General features: G+C 49.2%; 1 protein-coding gene across 2 annotated transcripts in view; it reads right to left on the bottom strand.

The window, feature by feature from the left end:
* The window catches only part of MRTFA (myocardin related transcription factor A), a gene marked incomplete at both ends in the record, with an annotated part of 118,642 nt that overhangs the window by 8,402 nt on the left and 91,381 nt on the right, over positions 1–18,859 (bottom strand). For both annotated transcript variants that reach the window (XM_080705227.1, XM_080705226.1), the window contains 5 exons: positions 35–184; positions 475–650; positions 4,973–5,134; positions 6,464–6,539; positions 10,126–10,181. In XM_080705227.1, the coding sequence (XP_080561353.1) occupies positions 35–184; positions 475–650; positions 4,973–5,134; positions 6,464–6,539; positions 10,126–10,181 (620 nt within the window). The remainder of the gene's footprint in view (positions 1–34; positions 185–474; positions 651–4,972; positions 5,135–6,463; positions 6,540–10,125; positions 10,182–18,859) is intronic.

The raw sequence follows: 18,859 nt of genomic DNA, 5'->3' as shown, positions 1-18,859 counted from the left end.
GGAAGGGGTGGCGCAGCCCCTGGTAGAACCATACCTTAATGAGAGTGGGGGCAGGCTTGGCGGTGGGGACGGCCGTCCCGTTGGTGAGGCTGGGAGGCAGCAGAGGCGGGGGAGGCAGAGGAGGCTGCTCCGCCAGGAAAAGCGTCTCTCCAGAATCTGGGCCCATTGGGATTTGAGGAAGAACCTGAGAGGGGAAGGGGAGTGAAGCCTGTGGCCCACCTGCCAGGATGGGCAGAGACAGGAGGGAGGTGAGGCCAGCCAGCAGGCCACTCAGGGGTGGACTTTGACACCAAGGGAGAGACAGCTGACCAACACCCTCCCTCGGGCCATGAGTTCAGACTGCCAGACGTGGGGCCCACTGTTGACACCTCCCTTCTCAACACCAGCCGCCAGTGCCTGGGCTACCTGGGTGCTACCCCCAGCTCCCTGGGCCGGGGCAGGAGTCACAGGCCTACCCTGGATGGGGAGGCTCACCTGAGTGGGAGATGCAGAAGTGGCACTGGGCAGTGGTTCGCTGACGCGGGCCTCCAGGGGTGAAGGCACCGAGCCCTGGGACTCGTGGCTGGCCGGCTGCTCGGGGGACAGGGCATCACTGCTGTCCTCATCAAAGGAGGAGCTGTCCGCTACTTTTGGGTAATTCACCTGGCCCACTGAAACCCAAAGCCCATGTCAGCCTCGCCCGCCACCCAGGTGCACAGGTGGGCGGGGAAGGACGGCTGTCCAGCAGAGGCCCTGACTTGGCCCCACCCCCGAGGCAGCCAGGTGAAGGGAGACCAGCACTGTCTGCCTTCTCCCTGCAACAGCTCTAGGAAGGTCATGGGCACAGCCCGACTGGGACCCGCAAGAGGCCTCCAGGCCAGCAAAGTGCTGCCTGGGCCGAGAAAAGCCCTCAGCCTCTTGCCTGTGTGTGTGGTAGTAGGGATTGAACCATTCTGCCTCCAAGCAACAACCCCAGCCCTATTTTATTTTATTTTTTAAATTTGGAAACAGTCTCATTAGATGGATGACAGTCTCACTACTTGTTTAACTTGTCCTCAAACCTGTGATCCTCTGTTGTCAGCCTCCCAAATACTGGGAATACAGGCCTGTGTCACAACATCCAGCTAGCATTTTTTAATTTAATTTAATTTTTTTTGCAGTAATGGGGATGGAACCCAGGGGCATTGTATCTCAAATCTATACCCCCAGTTCTATTCTATTTTTTAGTCTTTTTATTTTTAAAATTTCATTTTCTTCCCTCAGTACTAGGGGTGAAACCCAGGGGCATTCAACCTCTGAGCTACACCTCATGCCCTATTTTTTATTCTTTATTTTGAAACAGGGTCTAAGTTGCAGAGGGCCTCACTAAGTAGCTGAGGCTGGCTGCGAACCGCGATCCTCCGATCTCTGCCTCCTGGATGCTGGGTTCCCCGTGTGCACCGCCACGCCCAGCCCAGCTAGCTTCTCTTAATGTTAGGCTGCTCTTGGTCCTCAAAGTCCGGTTCTTCTCTCTCCTTCCTGGATATGCGGTCAGTCTCCTCACTCACAGCCCTGATGTTACAGGTAGTTCACCCTATCCCACGCTACTGCCTACAACGGTGCTGGCTGAGCCCAGGCCCAGCCCCAGGTTGAGGTGGCGGAGGCAGAGGCAGGGAACCAGGGCACTGCACAGAGCTGCTGCTCCTCGGGGCCAGCGTGGGAACAGCAAGAAACAGACGGAAGGAAAGGTGGGAACAAGCCAAGGAGGATGTTTCGAGAGTCATGTCACAACCACCCTTCCTCCCAGTTGTGGAAGGAGTGAGGTGACAGGTCAAGCTAGTCAGCTGCCCACACAGGAAGCTAGAGGTGAGGGGCCGGGCAGGCCGGGACACACGTGGTTGTGGGGGGAGACCCCAGATGAGGAACAGGAACAAGCCTGGGGGCTGCGGGCTGTGTGTGCCTGGACATGAGGCTCCCAGAGCCACTTCCTCCCTGGGGCCATGACCTGAGGCTCCCTCCTACCTTGGGACCTGGGGAACACAGCTCAGCCCCTCCCTTTCTGGTGGCTGTGGTGATGGGCTGGCGAGCCCATGGCGGGACTAGCTGTTTCATCCCCCGGTCTGTCCCAGCAGGGTGGGTGTGCATGCACAGAGGGACTGGGCTCACTGGCCACCTGCACTTCCCTAGCATGGGAGCTTGCTGCCAGACAACAGGCACATGGGCAATCTGGGCCAGGGGAAAACAGGCTTTGGACTGGTCAGGGTCACTACCAAGTCCACTTCCCTCTCCTGGGGCCAGGCACATGCTGGGAGCCTCCCCAGCCACTGACCCTGTCCCCTCCTACTGCACTGAGACTCAAGCCCACCAGCGCATGCAGCGCTCATGTGGCCTTGGATAAGCACCATCGCTGCCAACAGCAGCCGCCACTCCCTGTGCTTCCTCAGGCACTGAGGGCCAGGTTAGAGAGTTTTGTATATGGCCCAGCTGGGAAGGTGAGCATTTCTACCGCAGCACAGGTCCATGCTGGGAGGATATTAGAAATCACTTGTTCATGCACTGGTCTTCTGGTGCTACTGAAGGAAGTCTCTGGGGTGCGAGTCCTGCTATGACCAGCTCTAAGACTCAAGACATGCATGGCCCAGCACGACGCTGGCTCTGAGGAAGTGTTTCTCAGACTTTGGCTGCAGGGCGCAGAACCAGCCTAACTACCGGGGCCTGCAACTAGGGCTGTGGGGAGGAAAACACTGAGAATGGGCCAGGATAGATGTTGGGGAATAAGTGAGCCCGCCTCCGGCACTGTGGAGCCTCAGAAAACCGCCATCTATAGACAGCAGGGCCCGAACTGCCAGTGTCCTGTGGAACAGGGCTCAGGGTCTACCCCATGCTATGGGGTCTGCTCAGTGGTCCCTTCCCTTTCTGAAGACACGGCTCCTACTACAGAGGCAGGAATGTATGGTCTTGTCAGGAATCAGGTTTGGGGCCCACTGCTGTGAAGGAGACATGTCTGTACTGACTACATGAATAAAAAACAGATCAGGCTATGTGTCCTGGTCCCTATCTCAAAGCACCCAAGAGCCTTGGCATTCCATGAGTGACAGGAGTCACTCTCCATAACTTGGGAAAATGTTTGTGCTAATGAGGTGGCTTAGAGTCAGGCCCCTTAACAGCCCTGATAGAACCAATTACCAGAAAGACCAGAGGACTAAAACTTTTAGGCGACCCCCACCTCCAGGAAGGCCATGAAGGGCGGGAGGGCCTTGTAGGCAAGACTGGACTGGCTGCTGGGCATGCGGAGGTCCAGGGAGGGCACAGGTCGTACCCTTGCTCCACACTGTAACCTAGGAATCGCCTCTGCCTGCCCACTCAGCTGCCCCTTTATAGTGTCCTCAGAGCAAGCCAGTAACCTACAGAGAGAGCTCTCCTGAGTTCTTGAGCTATCCTAGCGAAGCATCAAATTCCCAAGTGGGTGTGGGACCATCATTCACAGCCAGCTGGTCAGAAGCATGGGCCTGAGACCTCCAATTGCCATGTGAGGGGCAGTCCTGTGAGAGGGAGCCTGGACCAGGGGGGTTGACACTGGGCAGGCAGTGTCAGGACGAAAGTGGACTGGATGGCACGGGCTCAGTGTCCACTGGAGAACTGCTCGGTGTGTGGGGCAACAGCAGGCCAGAAGCTCAAAGCAGAAGTGTGAGGCTGAGGGTGAGTGGGAAGGAGAGGCTGCTTTTCCTCTATGTGAGGGCTCAGGCCTGCGCTCCTGACCCTGCACGAAGGGCCCTGACATCTGGGCTCTGCCCCACCTGTCCTGATGCCCTCTCTTCCTGTTCCTTCCCTTTACCCAGGCTGCTCTCCCCCTGCCCTGCCCCCACCCAACACCCACACTGCTGCGTGGGCTGGGTGCTCTCTTTGTGCCCAGAGCACCCTATGCTCCCTCCAGCACAGCTTCTGCCTGTCCTGCGCTGCTCATCCGCCTGCATGTCTCTGTCCCCAGGTGGAAGGCTCTCTAGAGACCAAGGGGCTGCGTTTGCCCTAGGGGGCTGCAGTCCTAGAACTCAGCACACTGCTGGGATCCATCAATATTTGTTCAAAGAGCCAGGCATGGTGACACACGCCTGTAATCCCAGCATTTGAGAGGCTGAGACAGGAGGATTGTGGTTCATGGACAGCCTCAGCTATTTAGCAAGGCCCTTTGCCACTCAGTGAGACCCTGTTTCAAAAGTATATAAAAAAGAAGGCTATGGGGGGGGGGGTGTAGCTTGAAGGTAGAATGCCCCTGAGTTCCATTCCCAGTACTGCAAAAAAAAAAAAAAAAAAAAAAAAAAAAAAAAAAAAGTTAAATGAAATATCCATGAAAAAGCTGGGTGGACATGGTAGCGCACACTTGTAAATCCCAGCATTCGGGAGGCAGAGACCAGAGGATCATGGTTCTCGGATAACCTCAGCTACTTAGTGAGGCCCTTCGCAATTCAGTGAGACACTGTTTCAAAAAATATAAAAACTAAAAAATAGGACTGGGAGCGTAGCTCGGAGGTAGAATGCCCTGGGTTCCATCCCCAATACTGCTTAAAAAAATTATATATATATATTCATTCTCCGTGGAAAGGGCCAGAAACAGTTTTTACCAATAAAAACAGTAAAGAACCATAGCGGTACACACCTGCAATTCTAGCTACTCGAGAGGCTGAGATCTTAAGTTAGAGACCAGCCTCAAAGGCAACTTAATGAGACCCTGTCTCAAAATAAATAAAAGAGCTGTAGATATAGGTCAGTGGTAGAGTGCTGAGGGGAAGGGAGAGGAGGGGAGGAAAGCCCATAAGAGCCTGGAATTTACAGATATGGAGGTGAGCAGAGGCCTCTCGGTCACAGCTCCATACGAGGCAGGCTCTCAAGCTCTGTGCTGTGGCTCCCCCGTGGCTACACAGGAAGTCAGGGGCAAGAGCCCACTCTGCCTCCGTCACAGAGCTCCCTTCCCACCTGTGTCCAGCTCCAACCCACCAGGGGGGCCAAGGCTCCTCACCGATGATGGCCTCCTTCAGGCTGGACTCCACAGGCAGGATGTTCTTCTCCACCAGCTCCATGGGGCCAGGCCTCTGCGCAATCTTCTCATTGAGGTCATCGGCTAGCCTGGCTCTCTTCAGCTTCAGCTGTTTGGCCTGGAGGGAAGGCTCAGCCGAGGTCTCTACCCGTGGGAGAGAATGGGATACAAGAAAATGGAGGCGAGCCCCTGGTCCTACCTGGGGCCCTGGAGCAGAAAGCACGTGTCCGGCACTGAGAAGTGTCACAGGGAGGATTGTAATGAGGCTGGTGAATCCAGAGCACTATGAGAGGCAGAGCGCAAAGCCACAGGAGCAAGCGTGAGACTCGCACCTGCTATCCCACACCTGAGCTACAGGGGGAGCTCCCTCTTTGCTCTGGGTCTCAATGATTTTGCCTAAAAACCGTGAGGCTCAGACTTGAAGAGGTCTTTTTTGTCCTGAGGATTGCCTCAAACTAAACAAAAAATGGACACACTCATGCTGCTTCTGGGAGCCAAAACCTTTCCTTCACTCAACCTGGTGCATGGGTGGCCGGGCAGAGCACGGAGCACGTGTCCACCGACTACACAGGTGCTCAAGTTAATAAATGCCAGGGAGTAAAGGAGGGAGGGCACGTAAAGGAAACCAAGAACATTGTGTGGTTGTTGCTTTGGTGCTGGAGATTGAACCCAGGGCATTTTACCTTTGAGTGCCATCCCAGTCCTAATTTTTATTTTGAAACAGGGTCTTGCTAAGTCACTGAGGCTGTCCTTGAACCTATAATCCTCCTGTCTCAGCCTTATAGGTGTGCTCCACCATGCCTAGCTAAGTAATCACTTTTTTTTCTTTTGTGGTACTGAGGATGGAACCCAGGGGCCTTCTACCTCTGGGGGATACTCTCAGACCTATTTTATATTTTTATTTGGAAATAGGGTCTCACTAAGTTGCTGAGAGCCTATGTAGTTGAAACTGGCTTTGAACCTAATAATCGTCCTGTCCCAATCCTCCCAAGTACTGGAATTACAGGTATGCTCCACCATGCCTACCTCCGGGCTACACTCCCAGACCTATTTTATATTTTTAATTGGAAACAGGGTCTCACTAAGTTGCTGAGAGCTTCACTAAGTAGCCGAGGCTGGCTTCGAACCTGCGGGATCTCCCTGTCTCAGCCTCCCAAGTGCTGGGATTACAAGTGTGTGCCACCATGCCCAGCCAGGAAGGACATTTTAAAAACAGATTTTGTAGGAGACAGAGGGTCTGCCCTTGTAGAGAGAAGCAATTTCATGCTGAGGGATGAGGAGACCCAGGAAAAGGTCAAGCCAACCCAAGAGAAGGTGACTATGTCGCTTAGAAATCCCAAGGCCAGGGTGGCCGCCACAGTGCTGCTGTCTGACTGTGAGAAGCCTCCGCTCGCCTGCCAGCAGGGTGGAGAGCAGAGAGCAGGCAGCACCAGGGGCAGGCAGGCGCAGGGCATGCGGTCCAGCCTCACACACCTTCCAAAATGTGCATCCTGACCAGCTCCGATCTCTCCGGCCGGGAACGAATCTTCCGTTTCAGATAGTCCTCTGTCTATAGAAAGAACACACCAAGAAACTCTCAAATCCAGGTCACAGGCTGTGGCAGGGGCAGGACCACAGAGCGAGCCTGGCCATAGTGGCTGCTGCTGGTTACTTCTACTTGTGACTGGAGGGTTCTGGGCAGGGGCTCTGGGAGGGCACACGGGCTTCCCAGTGCACCTGCCATGGCGCCATCCTTCAAGACCATTTGCTCCAGAGGCTGGACTGCTAACACCCATATGTACATATTAAACAGGCATTGTACTATCATAAAAGTGATGTGTTCATCAAAGAAAGTCAGAAAGTAAAACAACAATAAAAATGTTTAAACAGCCAGGCGTGGTGGCGCACGCTTGTAATCCCCACGCTTGGGAGGCAGAGACAGGAGGATCGCGCAGGTTCAAAGCCAGCCGTGCTGGCTTAAGAGACCCTGTTTCCAAATAAAAAAGTATAAAAATAGGTCTGGGAGTGTAGCCCAGAGGTAGGAGGGTTTCCAGGAACCCCAGTACCACCACCAAAAAAAAAAAAAAAAAAAAGTTTAAACATCCACCGTTAAGAGTTCTGGTTCTAGTTCTTCTTTCATGAAGAAGAAAAGTTTGATTTTGTAGTGTTGTAATCATGTTGAACATAATTTTATGTCCTGTTTCAAAAACAGTGTGTGATCTCATGAACATTTTCAGTTCATTTTGAGCGACTGCCAAACGCAACACTAATTCTGATACGCGGCGTCACAGCTCCAGTTCCTCAAAGTCCAGTGCCCTCGTTTCCGCATTTATTAGACTCTGGGCAAACTGTTCCATTCCCTCAATAGTCTCAGAGCTGACCGAATGCCCACAGCTAATTATAACGTGGATGTGTCCCCAGACCCGACTCCAGAGCCTGCGCTCTGACCTCCACTGCAGTGTTTTTAATCCACAGGCAAAGACCACCAGTGAGTCAAGACTGTACAGGACAAGGCAGAGCACAGTAGATAACTCCAGCACTAAAACATGGTCCTGGTCAACACTGGTCCTGGCTCACCCATCTGCACCTGGCTGCTCTGGCTAGGCATCTGGGGGGTGAATTCTCCAGAAGACAGCCCTGGTCCCCCGACTGCTGGGGGGGGGGCACACTTCAGCCACCTAGGAGGGTGAGAGGAGAGCAGGCGCAGGGCGCACACTGTAAGCTAGCTGAAGCAACAGCGGGGCCCAGGCAGAGCTGGAATATGATACCAATTACAAACGTGCCTGGAGGGGCTTCTGGGTTGGTGATCTGCACACTGCCGCAGAGAGCACCAAAGTTCTGTGCCCTTTCCCACACCTATCCACCTGTCTCATCTGGGGGAGCCTGAGTCAGTCTTTATAACAATCAGTGAACAGAATACTTGTGTCCAAAAGCCTGGCTACCTAGACCTGGGTTAAAAGGTGCAGATTCTTTTTATTTTTTGTCATACTCGGGATGGAACCCAGGGGCATTCTACCTCCGAGCTATACCCCAGCCCTATTTTTTATTCTTTATTTTGAAACAGGATCTCACTGAGTTGCAAAGGCCTCATTAAGTAAGTAGTAGCTAAGGCTGTCCTTGAACCACAATCCTCCCGTCTCAGCCTCCCAAATGCTGGGATTACAAGCGTGTGTCACCACGTCCAACTAGGTCCAGGGTTCTTGAAGGAAAACCAAAGAACCAGGTTGTACAGCACAGAAGATAAAGACAAGGAGTCTATAGCAGACATAGGGAGAAGTACTCCTGACTGCAGGACGTCATGTGTAGCCAATCAGCTGGTGGAAAGGCAACCTTCTGCGTGAAGTGGATGGTGTCTCAGAGCGCCCGAGTGTGACCCGACACTGACTCATCCACAAGGGATAACACAAAGCCACCAGGAGAAGCTGCAGGAAAGATGCCACCGCCAGAAGAACGTGTGGAACCCTCTGGAACACAGGCCAACAGTGCCGAGTCTTATTCAAATGCAGAAGCAGCAGCTTTGCAAAGCTTTAAATAGAACTAATTAGTTAAAGCAAATTCTGCTATAACCAATTCAATATACTCATTTTTCAAAATTCAAATAAGATAATTTTTAGTATGTTTAAAAATGAACACAGCTACTGTAATCTGGAAGTCATTTGTGAACAGATATACAAGATAAAAACATACTGGATGAACATGTTTACCATGTGTTATGGAATCCACAGACCAAGTTGAGGTCCAGCTTTGCCACTTCCTAGCTGGACAATAAAGTTAACCTCTTTCAGAGTAACGACAGCAGCATCTGACTGGTGAGCGTAGACGTGAGGAGAAACAAAACAAGAAATGGGTAGAATCGCACACAGAAGTGCTCAGGGGAGCACCGGAGATCAGCAAGTTCTCACTGGCTCCTGTGAGTCTTCTGACAGGGCTGGGGCAGATGGTACCAAGCCCCGCCCTGCTCCCCGCGGGCCTCCAAGTGCCCAGCAAAGGAAAGCAGTGCGGTTTGTTATGCTTTGGTTCCTAGTACCCATGACTCTTCCTTCATTCATCATTACTCTCTCTCTCTCTCTCTCTCTCTCTCTCTCTCTCTCTCTCTCTCTCTCGCAGTACTGGGGAAGGGACCCAGGAGTATTGTATCTCTGAGCTACACACCCAGCCCTATTTTTTTTTTTTTTGGAAACAGGGTCTCACTGAGCTGTGAAGGGCCTAAGTATGAGGCTGTCCATGAACTGCGATCCTCCGGTCTCCGCCTCCTGCCTCCTGAATGCTGGGATTACAAGTGTGCACCACCACGTCTGGCTCTTTCTTTCTTTCTCTCTTTCTCTCTTTCTTTCTTTCTTTTTCTTTCTTTCTTTTTGTGGTACTCGGGATGGAACCCAAAAGCATTCTAGCTTCCGAGCTACACCCCAGCCCTAGTTTTTATTCTTTATTTTGAAACAGGGTCTCACTGAGTTGCAAAGGTCCTAAGTAGTGGAGGCTGTTTGCCAACTGTGATCCTCCTATCTCAGCCTCCCAAATGCTGGGATTACAAGCATGCACCAACTTTCATCATTATTTTCAAGGGGGGGGGGGACAGAAAAAATTCCTGAGGAATTAACATATTCCAGTCTCTAAGAGAGGTGTGGGGCTTTAGGAAGCCAAAGCCCATGGTCCTCCATGGGAGAGGGGAAGCACGTTCTGGTAACTTCTCCTTCTCTGCCCACAGTGGGCAACAGGATATTCCCTAGGGGATCCTGGGGAACTGAAACTGGGGGGACAGAGACACAAGTGAGGTGCGCAGGAAAACATGGGTTTGGAGTGTGGTCCTACTTCTGCTTCCCACAGGTGCAAGTGGACACGGATGCTTTTCCTTGGCTGATGTTGCTGCCTGTCATCTACAAGAGACTCAGCAGAGCTGCGGTGGGGGGAGGGGGCTAGTGGTCTCCAAAGCCAGGCTCATGGATGGGGACCAGGTGACTGTCCCTCATCCTCAGATGCACTGAAGGAGAACCTGTTCCACAGTCACTGCGCGGGGAGGCTGGAGAGGGACAGAGGAGGAAAGCAGGCCTCTGTGTGGAGCTGGGGGGCAAGTTCGGACCAGAGTCATGCCAGACTAGAAGCAACGTGATGAACACTGAAAATTCACACTGCAGGTCCTTGGGAAGAAGGTGCCTTACCCTGGCCCGCTCCAAGCTCCTTCTCTGCTCATGAAACGCAGCTGGGCTTTTCAAAGCTGTTAAGAAAAGAGACATCAAAGAATTAATTTTCGTGAAGCATCATGCTTAGTACTGTAATTTTCGAGAAGGCATCTTTAAGCAGGAGTGATACTTGAGTGGGCAAGCATCTCTCCAGCCTGGCCAGCTCACGGACAGACGTGGTCACTTTGTGACTCTCTGGGAGCAGTCACTGCCTGCACTTGGCTAACATGCACACACCAGCCAGCCAGCGAGGCGGGACAGAGCACATGCCGCCCACCTTCTTCAGCCTCATCAGGAAACCATTAAGTGGCCAATAGGTCTCAATGGGACAGTTAAACCAATGAGGTCTATCTTCTCAGGCGCCATTTCCTTCTTCGTTCAGCTGGTATTGACAGTGTTGCTAAAATTAACTCTCTAATTTCATCTCTAAGGACTAAAAGAACTTCACAGCCACTGTCCCGTCACATGGACCACAGCTCCACCTCCAGCAAACAACACTTAGGGCACAGGCCAAACCAAATCCTCTTATAGACGCACTGTGAATGGACAGCCTGTCTCTGTCAAAAACTTGGCTATAAGGGGACTAGTGATGGTTCATGACACTGAAGATGAGAGGGAAAGGCTTGGCTCACTTCAGGTAAGGAACAATGGTGATGAGAGAGAAATTCACAAGGCTGTGGCCAGTTTCACTTCTGCCCTGTGATTTCTGAGCAACTGTGAGTCTGTGCATACAGATAACTGGCTAGGCTGCCGGCTGTGGGAGGCGGTGGGGAAAGACAACGCTAAAAGTAGGAGCACAGATAGGACCCTATCCTGCCTGGGCTTCCTCCCTCCTCCCCTCCCCCCGAGGGCTGGGCCTCTGCAACAGTACTGGAAGAAAGCTTCAAGTATTTGCTTAAAATAAAAATTTAAAAAAAATTTTAATCTTAGGGTTAAAATATATATATACTTAAAGCTCCACTGGGCTTCCTTTCTACCCTCTAACAGCAGGGGGAGCTCTAGCTTTAGTAAATAGTAAAAGCCAGCCTGGATCCTTCCCAGCCCACCAGAGCTCTCGCTCAGGCCCGAGGCAAATGACCTCCTGCACCTGCTCCTGCTGTGTGAAGACGGTGCGGCTCCACTGCTGGACTCCAATGCCCCACTGTGTGAGCCTGGAGTTCTTGGGTGAGCCAGCAGCAAGGGGTGAGTACAACCGACTATCCGAGTGCGACCCGGACCATTCCAGGAGAAGCCGCCAGTGTCCCCACCTCAACTGTCTTCTGCCTTGCTGTTCTCCATAGCACTCACCACTGTCTTGACAGTCCTCACGGAAGCTCTACATATTTTCCTTATTTGTTGTAAGACGTCTTCCACTGCCATAAGCCCCACAGGAGCATGGCAGGGTTTCTTTCATTCTCACAGCATCCCCAGTGTTCAGAGTCCTGGCACACAGTGCACATCCCTGATAATCCTTTGCTCAATGAACTGATAACTATTCTCTGAAGAATGAACACAAAATGACCAGCAACAGAACAGCAAGAAGAGTCTGTGGTACAGCTCTAAGCTTTCACTAACAGCCAGAATTTTCGCCTGGAATCAAAACCTCACAAAGTCCTGGGTAGTGAGTCACAGGACTTGGTTCCACTGCAGGTGCGACTGGCTGGGGCCTCGCTTTCTTCTGGAAAAGAATTATAGCTCCCAGAACAGCTATAAGAATTGAAAGCCGCTGGGCGTGGTGGCGCATGCTTGTAATCCCTGCGCTTGGGAGACGGAGATAGGAGGATCATGCAGGTTCGAAGCCAGCCTTGCAAATAGGTCTGGGAGTGTAGCCCGGAGGTAGAAGGGTTTCCAGGAACCCCAGTACCACACAAAAAAAAAAAAAAAAAAAAAAGAATTGGGAGCTGGTGGCCCACTCATCAGGTCAGGAGCCGCTGCCACCAAACGCTGCCGTTTGGCTGAATTACTGTCTGGATTCCCTCCCAGACAGCTAGTTTCTGTAGCTTGGCCACAGATGATCTGTCTAAACCCTGCAGCCCCAACAACCCACAGGGCTCTCGAAAGAAGCGAGGCACAAGCCCAACCTCTGGAAAATCACGCACAGCACAGGACATCCTGCTGGAGGGGGCGTCGTCCTCACAGGCAGAGGACACTGCACCAGTGGCTGCTGGCTGCTCTAAGTACATGAATCCCTAGGGCGCCGCTGATTTAGGGAGTATTCAGGTGGCAGCATGAAAAAGATCAGTATCCACTGAGTCCATATTTATGTGTCAAGTGCTGTTCTAGATATATTCAAAGTGCTAAATTAATACCACTAATGATTTTAAGTGTTAAATAATATTCTTTTTTTTGGTATTAGGGATTGAACCCAGGGGCATTTTACCTCTGAGCTACGCTGCCAGTCATTTTTATTTTTTATTTTGAAACTGAGTCTCACTAAGTTGCTTAGGCTGGCCACGAATCTGCAATCCTGCTGTTTTAGCCTCTCACATACTGGGATTACAGGCATGTGCCATCATGCCCAGATAAACACACACACACACACACACACACACACACACACACACACACACACACATTTTTTTACAGTACTGGGGATTGAACCCATGGGCATTCTACCTCTGAGCTACACTCCCAACCTTTTTTTTTTTTTTTTTTTTTTTTTTTTTGCAGTACTGGGAATGAAACCCAGGGACATTCTACCTCCAAGCTATACCCCCAGCCCTACTTTTTTATTGTTTATTTTGAAATAGGGTCTCACTGAATTGCAAAGGGCCTCACTAAGTAGCTGAGGCTGTCTGCAAACTGTGATCTTCTGGTCTCAGCCTCCCGAATGGTGGGATATACAAGTGTGTGCCACCAACACCTGGCTCCCCAATCTATTTTTAATTCTTTATTTTGAAAGAGAGTCTCACTGGGTTGAAAAGGGCCTCACTAAGTAGCTGAGACTGTCTGCAAACTGTGATCCTCCTGTCTCAATCTCCCAAATGCCGTGATTATAAGCATGTGTCACCATGCCTGGCTAATATTCTTTTTTTATAGCCCCAGAAAAGTTAGGAAAGGCTAGCAAATGTCAGAACAAAAATTATAACTAATTCTGTCTTTTCCTCAAGCCAGACCCTTTTCCATTTCTCTGGGTTGGTTTCTTAACTTCTTCAAAAAATAAAGAAAAGCCGGGCGTGATGGCGCACGCTTGTAATCCCAGTGCTTGGGAGGCTGAGACAGGAGGATCGCACAGGTTCAAAGCCAGCCTCAGCTACTTAGTGAGGCTCTCAGCAACTTAGTGAGACCCTGTTTCCAAATAAAGTATAAAATAGGTCTGGGCGTATAGCCCAGAGGTAGAAAAGCCCCTGGGTTCCACCCCCAGTACCACCAAAAAAAAAAAAAAAAAAAAAAAAAAAGATAACAATGATCAATTCCCAAAGACCAATTGATTTTATCATAATAACAACTTCATAATCTCATCTAAACCTCCTCACAACCCATGAGGGAAGGAACCATACTCCAGTTTTCCATGCAGCAGCCAGTGCTGCGAGGTGCCACTCTGAATCGTGCCCCCCCCCCCCAGGCTGCTCTGTCTTCCCTTCTTCCCTGTCTCACCCCTGTAGCCCAGCTCAGTGTGTGTTTCTCTATCCCTTTTTGGGGGTAGGGGATGGTACTGGGGATTGGACCCAAGAGCATTCTACCACAGCTATACTGTCATTCTTATTTTATCTTGAAACAGGGTCTCACTAGGTTGTTGAGGGTCTTACTACTTGCTGAGGCTGTCCTCAAACAAGCAATCCTTCTGTCTCAGCCTCCCAAGTACTGGGATTACAGATATGTGCCACTATGCCTGGACTCTCTCCCCATTTTTAATTCTGCTGGCAGCAGCTTCAGCAAAAATTCTCTCTATATTTATCCTATATAAATATATATAGAATTATATATGGAACATTATATATTTATATAGAATATTATATTACATTATATTTATATATCTATATAGAATAGTATATTAGTATATAGAATATTATATATTTATATATAATTACATATTAAATTATATATATATATATATATATATATATTCTGGTGCTGGAGATGAAATCCTGAGGCATTCTACCTCCAAGCTACACACACACTCAAGTCCTTTTTATTTTTTATTGAAACAAAGTCTCACTATGTTACCAAGGCTGACCTCAAACCTGTGATCCTCCAGTCTCAAGCTTCCCAAATACTGGAATTACAAGTATGTGCCACCAACTGGGCTTTAGCTCCAGCAATTTTAATAGCCACTTCTGCCAGGTGGAAAGAGGAGTGAGCAGTGGCCCCTCCTTTGGGTGTCTCTCAGGACTTCCTGCTGGGCACTCTCTGGCCTCATCCAAGGGAGAGACTGGAGCTGGGACAGGAGGGCCACTCGTGTGTGTGTCCAGCCACACAACAGAGGGCAGCCTGGTGATGAGGAGATAAGATGTCGTAGGTAAAGCTCTGAGCTTTCTTGATGTTGGAGCAAATGATAACAAAGAGTCAAAATCACTCAAGTTTCCATGCTAAGGAGATGAGACTGAGACACGAAGTAGAAAATAGGAGTATTTATTTATTTATTTATTTATTTATTTATTTATTGCGGTACTGGAACTGGGGTTGGAACTAGAACCCAGGGGCATTCTACCTCTGACTTATACCCCCAGCCCTATTTCCCTATTTCTTATTCTGTGTGTGTGTGTGTGTGTGTGTGTGTGTGTGTGTGTGTGTGTGTGGTGGTACTGGGGTTCCTGGAAACCATTCTTCCTCTGTGCTACACTCCCAGACCCATTTTTTATATTTTTTATTTGGAAACAGGGTCTCTTAAGCCAGCAAGGCCGGTTTCAAACCTGCACGAATCTCCTGTCTCTACCTCCCAAGCACGGGGATTACAAACATGCGCCACCCACCATACCCGGCTATTCTTTATTTTTTGAAACAGGGTCTCACTGAGTTGCAAAGGGCCTCACTAAGTAGCTGAGGCTGTCTGTGAATCGCAATCCTCCTGTCTCAGCCTCCCAAATGCTTGGATTACTAGCATGTGCCACTACACAGAAAATAGGTTTTAAAGTTTAACTCAAAGTTAACCCATAAATGTGTGTCCCACAGGAAGGGGTAAGTTATCTTGGACTCCATTTCCTCTTCCTTTATGCCTTCATGTCTTTGCTAGGAAAAACAGGGATATCATTCATTCAAAATTTCATGTTCAAACCAGGCGTGGTGGTGCACACTTGTAATCCCAGTACTTGGGAGACTGAGACAAGAGGATCGCAGGTTGAGGGACAACCTCAGCAAGTAGATTCTCATCAACCTAGCGAGACCCTATTTCCAAATAAATAAAAACAGGCTGGGGGTGTAGCTCTGTGGCAGAATGACCTTGGTTCAATCCCTTGTACCACCCCCCCAAAAGAAATCATGTTCAGCTGAGTATGGTGATGCATACCTGTAATCATAGCACTTAGAAGCCTAAGTCAGGAGGACTGCAGGTTCAAGGCCAGCCCCAGCAACTCAGAAAGCCCCTCAACAAATAAATGAGACCCTGTTTCAAAATAAAAATGACTGGGAATATAGTTCAGATGAAGAATGCCCTGGATTCAATCCTTTGGTACCAAAAAAAATTTTTTTTCCATTTTCTTTCTTTCTTTTTTTTTTTTTTTGGTGGTACTGGGGATGGAACCCAGGGGCCTTCTACCTCCGGGCTACACTCCCAGACCTATTTTATATTTTATTTGGAAACAGGGTCTCTTAAGCCAGCTGAGGCTGGCTTTGAACCTGAGCGATCCTCCTGTCTCAGCCTCCCAAGCGCGGGGATTACAAGTGTGCGTCACCACGCCCAGCTTTCTTTTTTTCCATTTTCCCCAGATATTCCTATACAGTCTTTGGAAATAGCAGTTCCCAAAGGCCAATGCAAACATAAGAGCTGTTAAGAACATACATTTTCGATGTTTATGGGCAGTTCCGGATTCTTTTCTACCACCTTTGGGGCTAGTACTGCTAGAGATCTTGGACTGCTTTGTGTGAACAAAGGAGATTGTGCAGTACACACAGGAAGGAAAAATAAGCACACCCCCAAGGAAATCAAATGAACAGAAAGGGTGAGAGGCGTGGTATTCCAATCAGATTTTCTAGATGTGGGCCCTAATCTTGGGTGGCTGTTTACTGCCAATTAATATTCTGGGCCCTTGACATGTTTCCTGCCTAAATTAAATGAGGTCATTTGAAGAAATAAAGAAATAAAAAGACATTGTGAGCCGGGCGTGGTGGCGCATGCTTGTAATCCCCGTGCTTGGGAGGCTGAGACAGGAGAATCACGCAGGTTGGAAGCCAGCCTTGGCTGATTTAAGAGACCCTGTTTCCAAATAAAATATAAAATAGGTCTGGGAGTGTAGCCTGGAGGTAGAAGGCCCCTGGGTTCCATCCCCAGTACCACCAAAAAAAAAGACATTGTGGTACACACTTGTAATTCCAATGAAACAAGATTGTAGGTTCAAGGACAGCACATGTTAACTTTGCAAGTAAGAAGACCTTATTTCAGATTAAAATTAAGCTGGGGGTATAGTTCAGTGGTAGAATGTCCTGAGTTCAACCCCCAGTATCACATGCAAAAAATAAATAAATGTTTCCTTTTTCTTTCATCTATTTTTGGGGGCCAATGCTGGGGATTGAACTCAAGGCCTCCCACATGCTAGGTAAGCACCCTGCTACTGAGCTACATAAATCCCCAGCCCTTTTTATTTATTTATTTTTTAACAGGATTTCCTTAGGTTGCCTCAGGCTGGCCTTAAACTTGTGTTCACCATTACATGTGGCTTCCATTCTCTTTTTATATTAGCAACCATCTACAGGGGAACTCGGAGTGGTGTTCAAAGAGAGTCTGCAAGTTTACATTTACTGGGTGGGGCCTCAGAGCCAGGCTGGTCTTTTTTTTTTTTTTTTTAATAATGTGGTACTGGGGATGGAACCCAGGGGCATTCTACCTCTGAACTACATCCCCAGGCCTATTTTTTACTCTTTAGTTTGAAATAGGGTCTCACTGAGTTGCAAAGGGCCTCACTAAGTAGCTGAGGCTGGCTTCAAACCTGTGCAATTCTCCTGTCTCAGCCTCCCAAATGCTGGGATTACAACTGTGTGCCACCAAGCCTGGCTTAAGCCAGGCTGGTCTTGATGGAACCTACCTCCACTTGCTCTGGTAAAGGCAGAGCTGGGAGTCCAGACTTCCACCCTGGAACAGATATCACCCCCATCCTCCATGCAGTGGAGTGGGGTCTACACTTCTACTACTCTGAAATGATACCAGAGGAAGGCTTAAAACTTTTCAAAGTTGGCAAGAGATATAAATCTACATGATTCAGCAAGCTCAGCAAACCCTAAACAAGATAAACTCAAAGAAGTTCAAGCCAAAAGTTACTGGAAACTGTCAGAGAAACTTTTTATCTTTGGTACTAGGGGTTGAACCCAGGGGCATTCTACTTCCAAGCTACACTCTTAGCCCTAGTTTTTAATCCTAATTTTTTTTTTTTTTTTTTTTTTTTTGGTGGTACTGGAGATGGAACCCAGAGGCATTCTATCTCCGAGAAGTACCTCCAGTCCTATTTTTTATTCTTTATTTTGAAATAGGGTCTCAATGAGTTGCAAAGGGCCTCACTAAGTAGCTGAGGCTGTCTGCGAACTGCGATCCTCTGGTCTCTGCCTCCCAAATGCTGGGATTACAAGAGAGCGCCACCATGCCCGGCTTTTAATCCTAATTTTGAAACAGGGTCTCACTAAGTAGCCAAGGCTGGCCACAAGCGTGCGATCCTCCTGTCTCAGCCTCCCAAGTACTGGGATTACAAGTGTGTACCACCATGAGTGGCAGAGAAAAAAACATTTGAATGACGATATACTTCTCATGAGAAACTATGGAGACCAGAAGGAAGAATGCTGTATTTTCAAGTGCCGTTAAGGACCGGGTGCTGTGATCAATATGTAGCTACCCCATCAGCCTGGAGAGGGACATGCTGGAACCACACAGACAAGAACATGCCAGCTGTTACTTGATGTTTTACGATAAAAAAAAATGACCATAAACACGTATGGTAAATGCCATGTTCTCATTTTACCCGTGCACATACTCACACAACCCTTTCTACTTGGAATTTTTCATATATACTAAATTGTTGAAGAGGAAATAATGAAGAGCCCTACACTCTGGCCTAGATTCTCCAGTTATCTTTTAGCCACAGGTGCTCCTCTCCCGTCCCTTTCTTGCCTTGCACACACAGTTCATGTTTTTTCAGATTCTCCAGTTATCTTTTAGCCACAGGTGCTCCTCTCCCGTCCCTTTCTTGCCTTGCACACACAGTTCATGTTTTTTCAAGTATAGAATCATTTGAAATTAAGTTGTAGATACCAACCATAACATTTCACCTTTAATTCTTCAGTCTGCATTTCCTAAGAATAAGGACGTTCTTCCCTCATATAGCTAAAATACTTTTATCATGTCAAAGAATCATTATTAAGCTGGGAGTGGTGGCGCACGCTTGAAATTTCAGCATTTGGGAGGCTGAGACCCTGAGACCGGAGAATCATGGTTTGCGGGCAGCCTTAGCTACTTAGTGAGGTCCCCCACAACTTAGTTAGACCCTGTTTCAAAATAAAGAATAAAAAATCGCCAGGCGTGGTGGCGCACGCTTGTAATCCCCACACTTGGGAGGCGGAAACAGGAGGATTGCGCAGGTTCGAAGCTGGCCAC

The sequence above is a fragment of the Muscardinus avellanarius genome (assembly GCF_963383645.1).
Source record: "Muscardinus avellanarius genome assembly, chromosome: 11".
Lineage (NCBI taxonomy): Eukaryota > Metazoa > Chordata > Mammalia > Rodentia > Gliridae > Muscardinus > Muscardinus avellanarius.
This window is presented reverse-complemented; position numbering and strand designations above follow the sequence as displayed.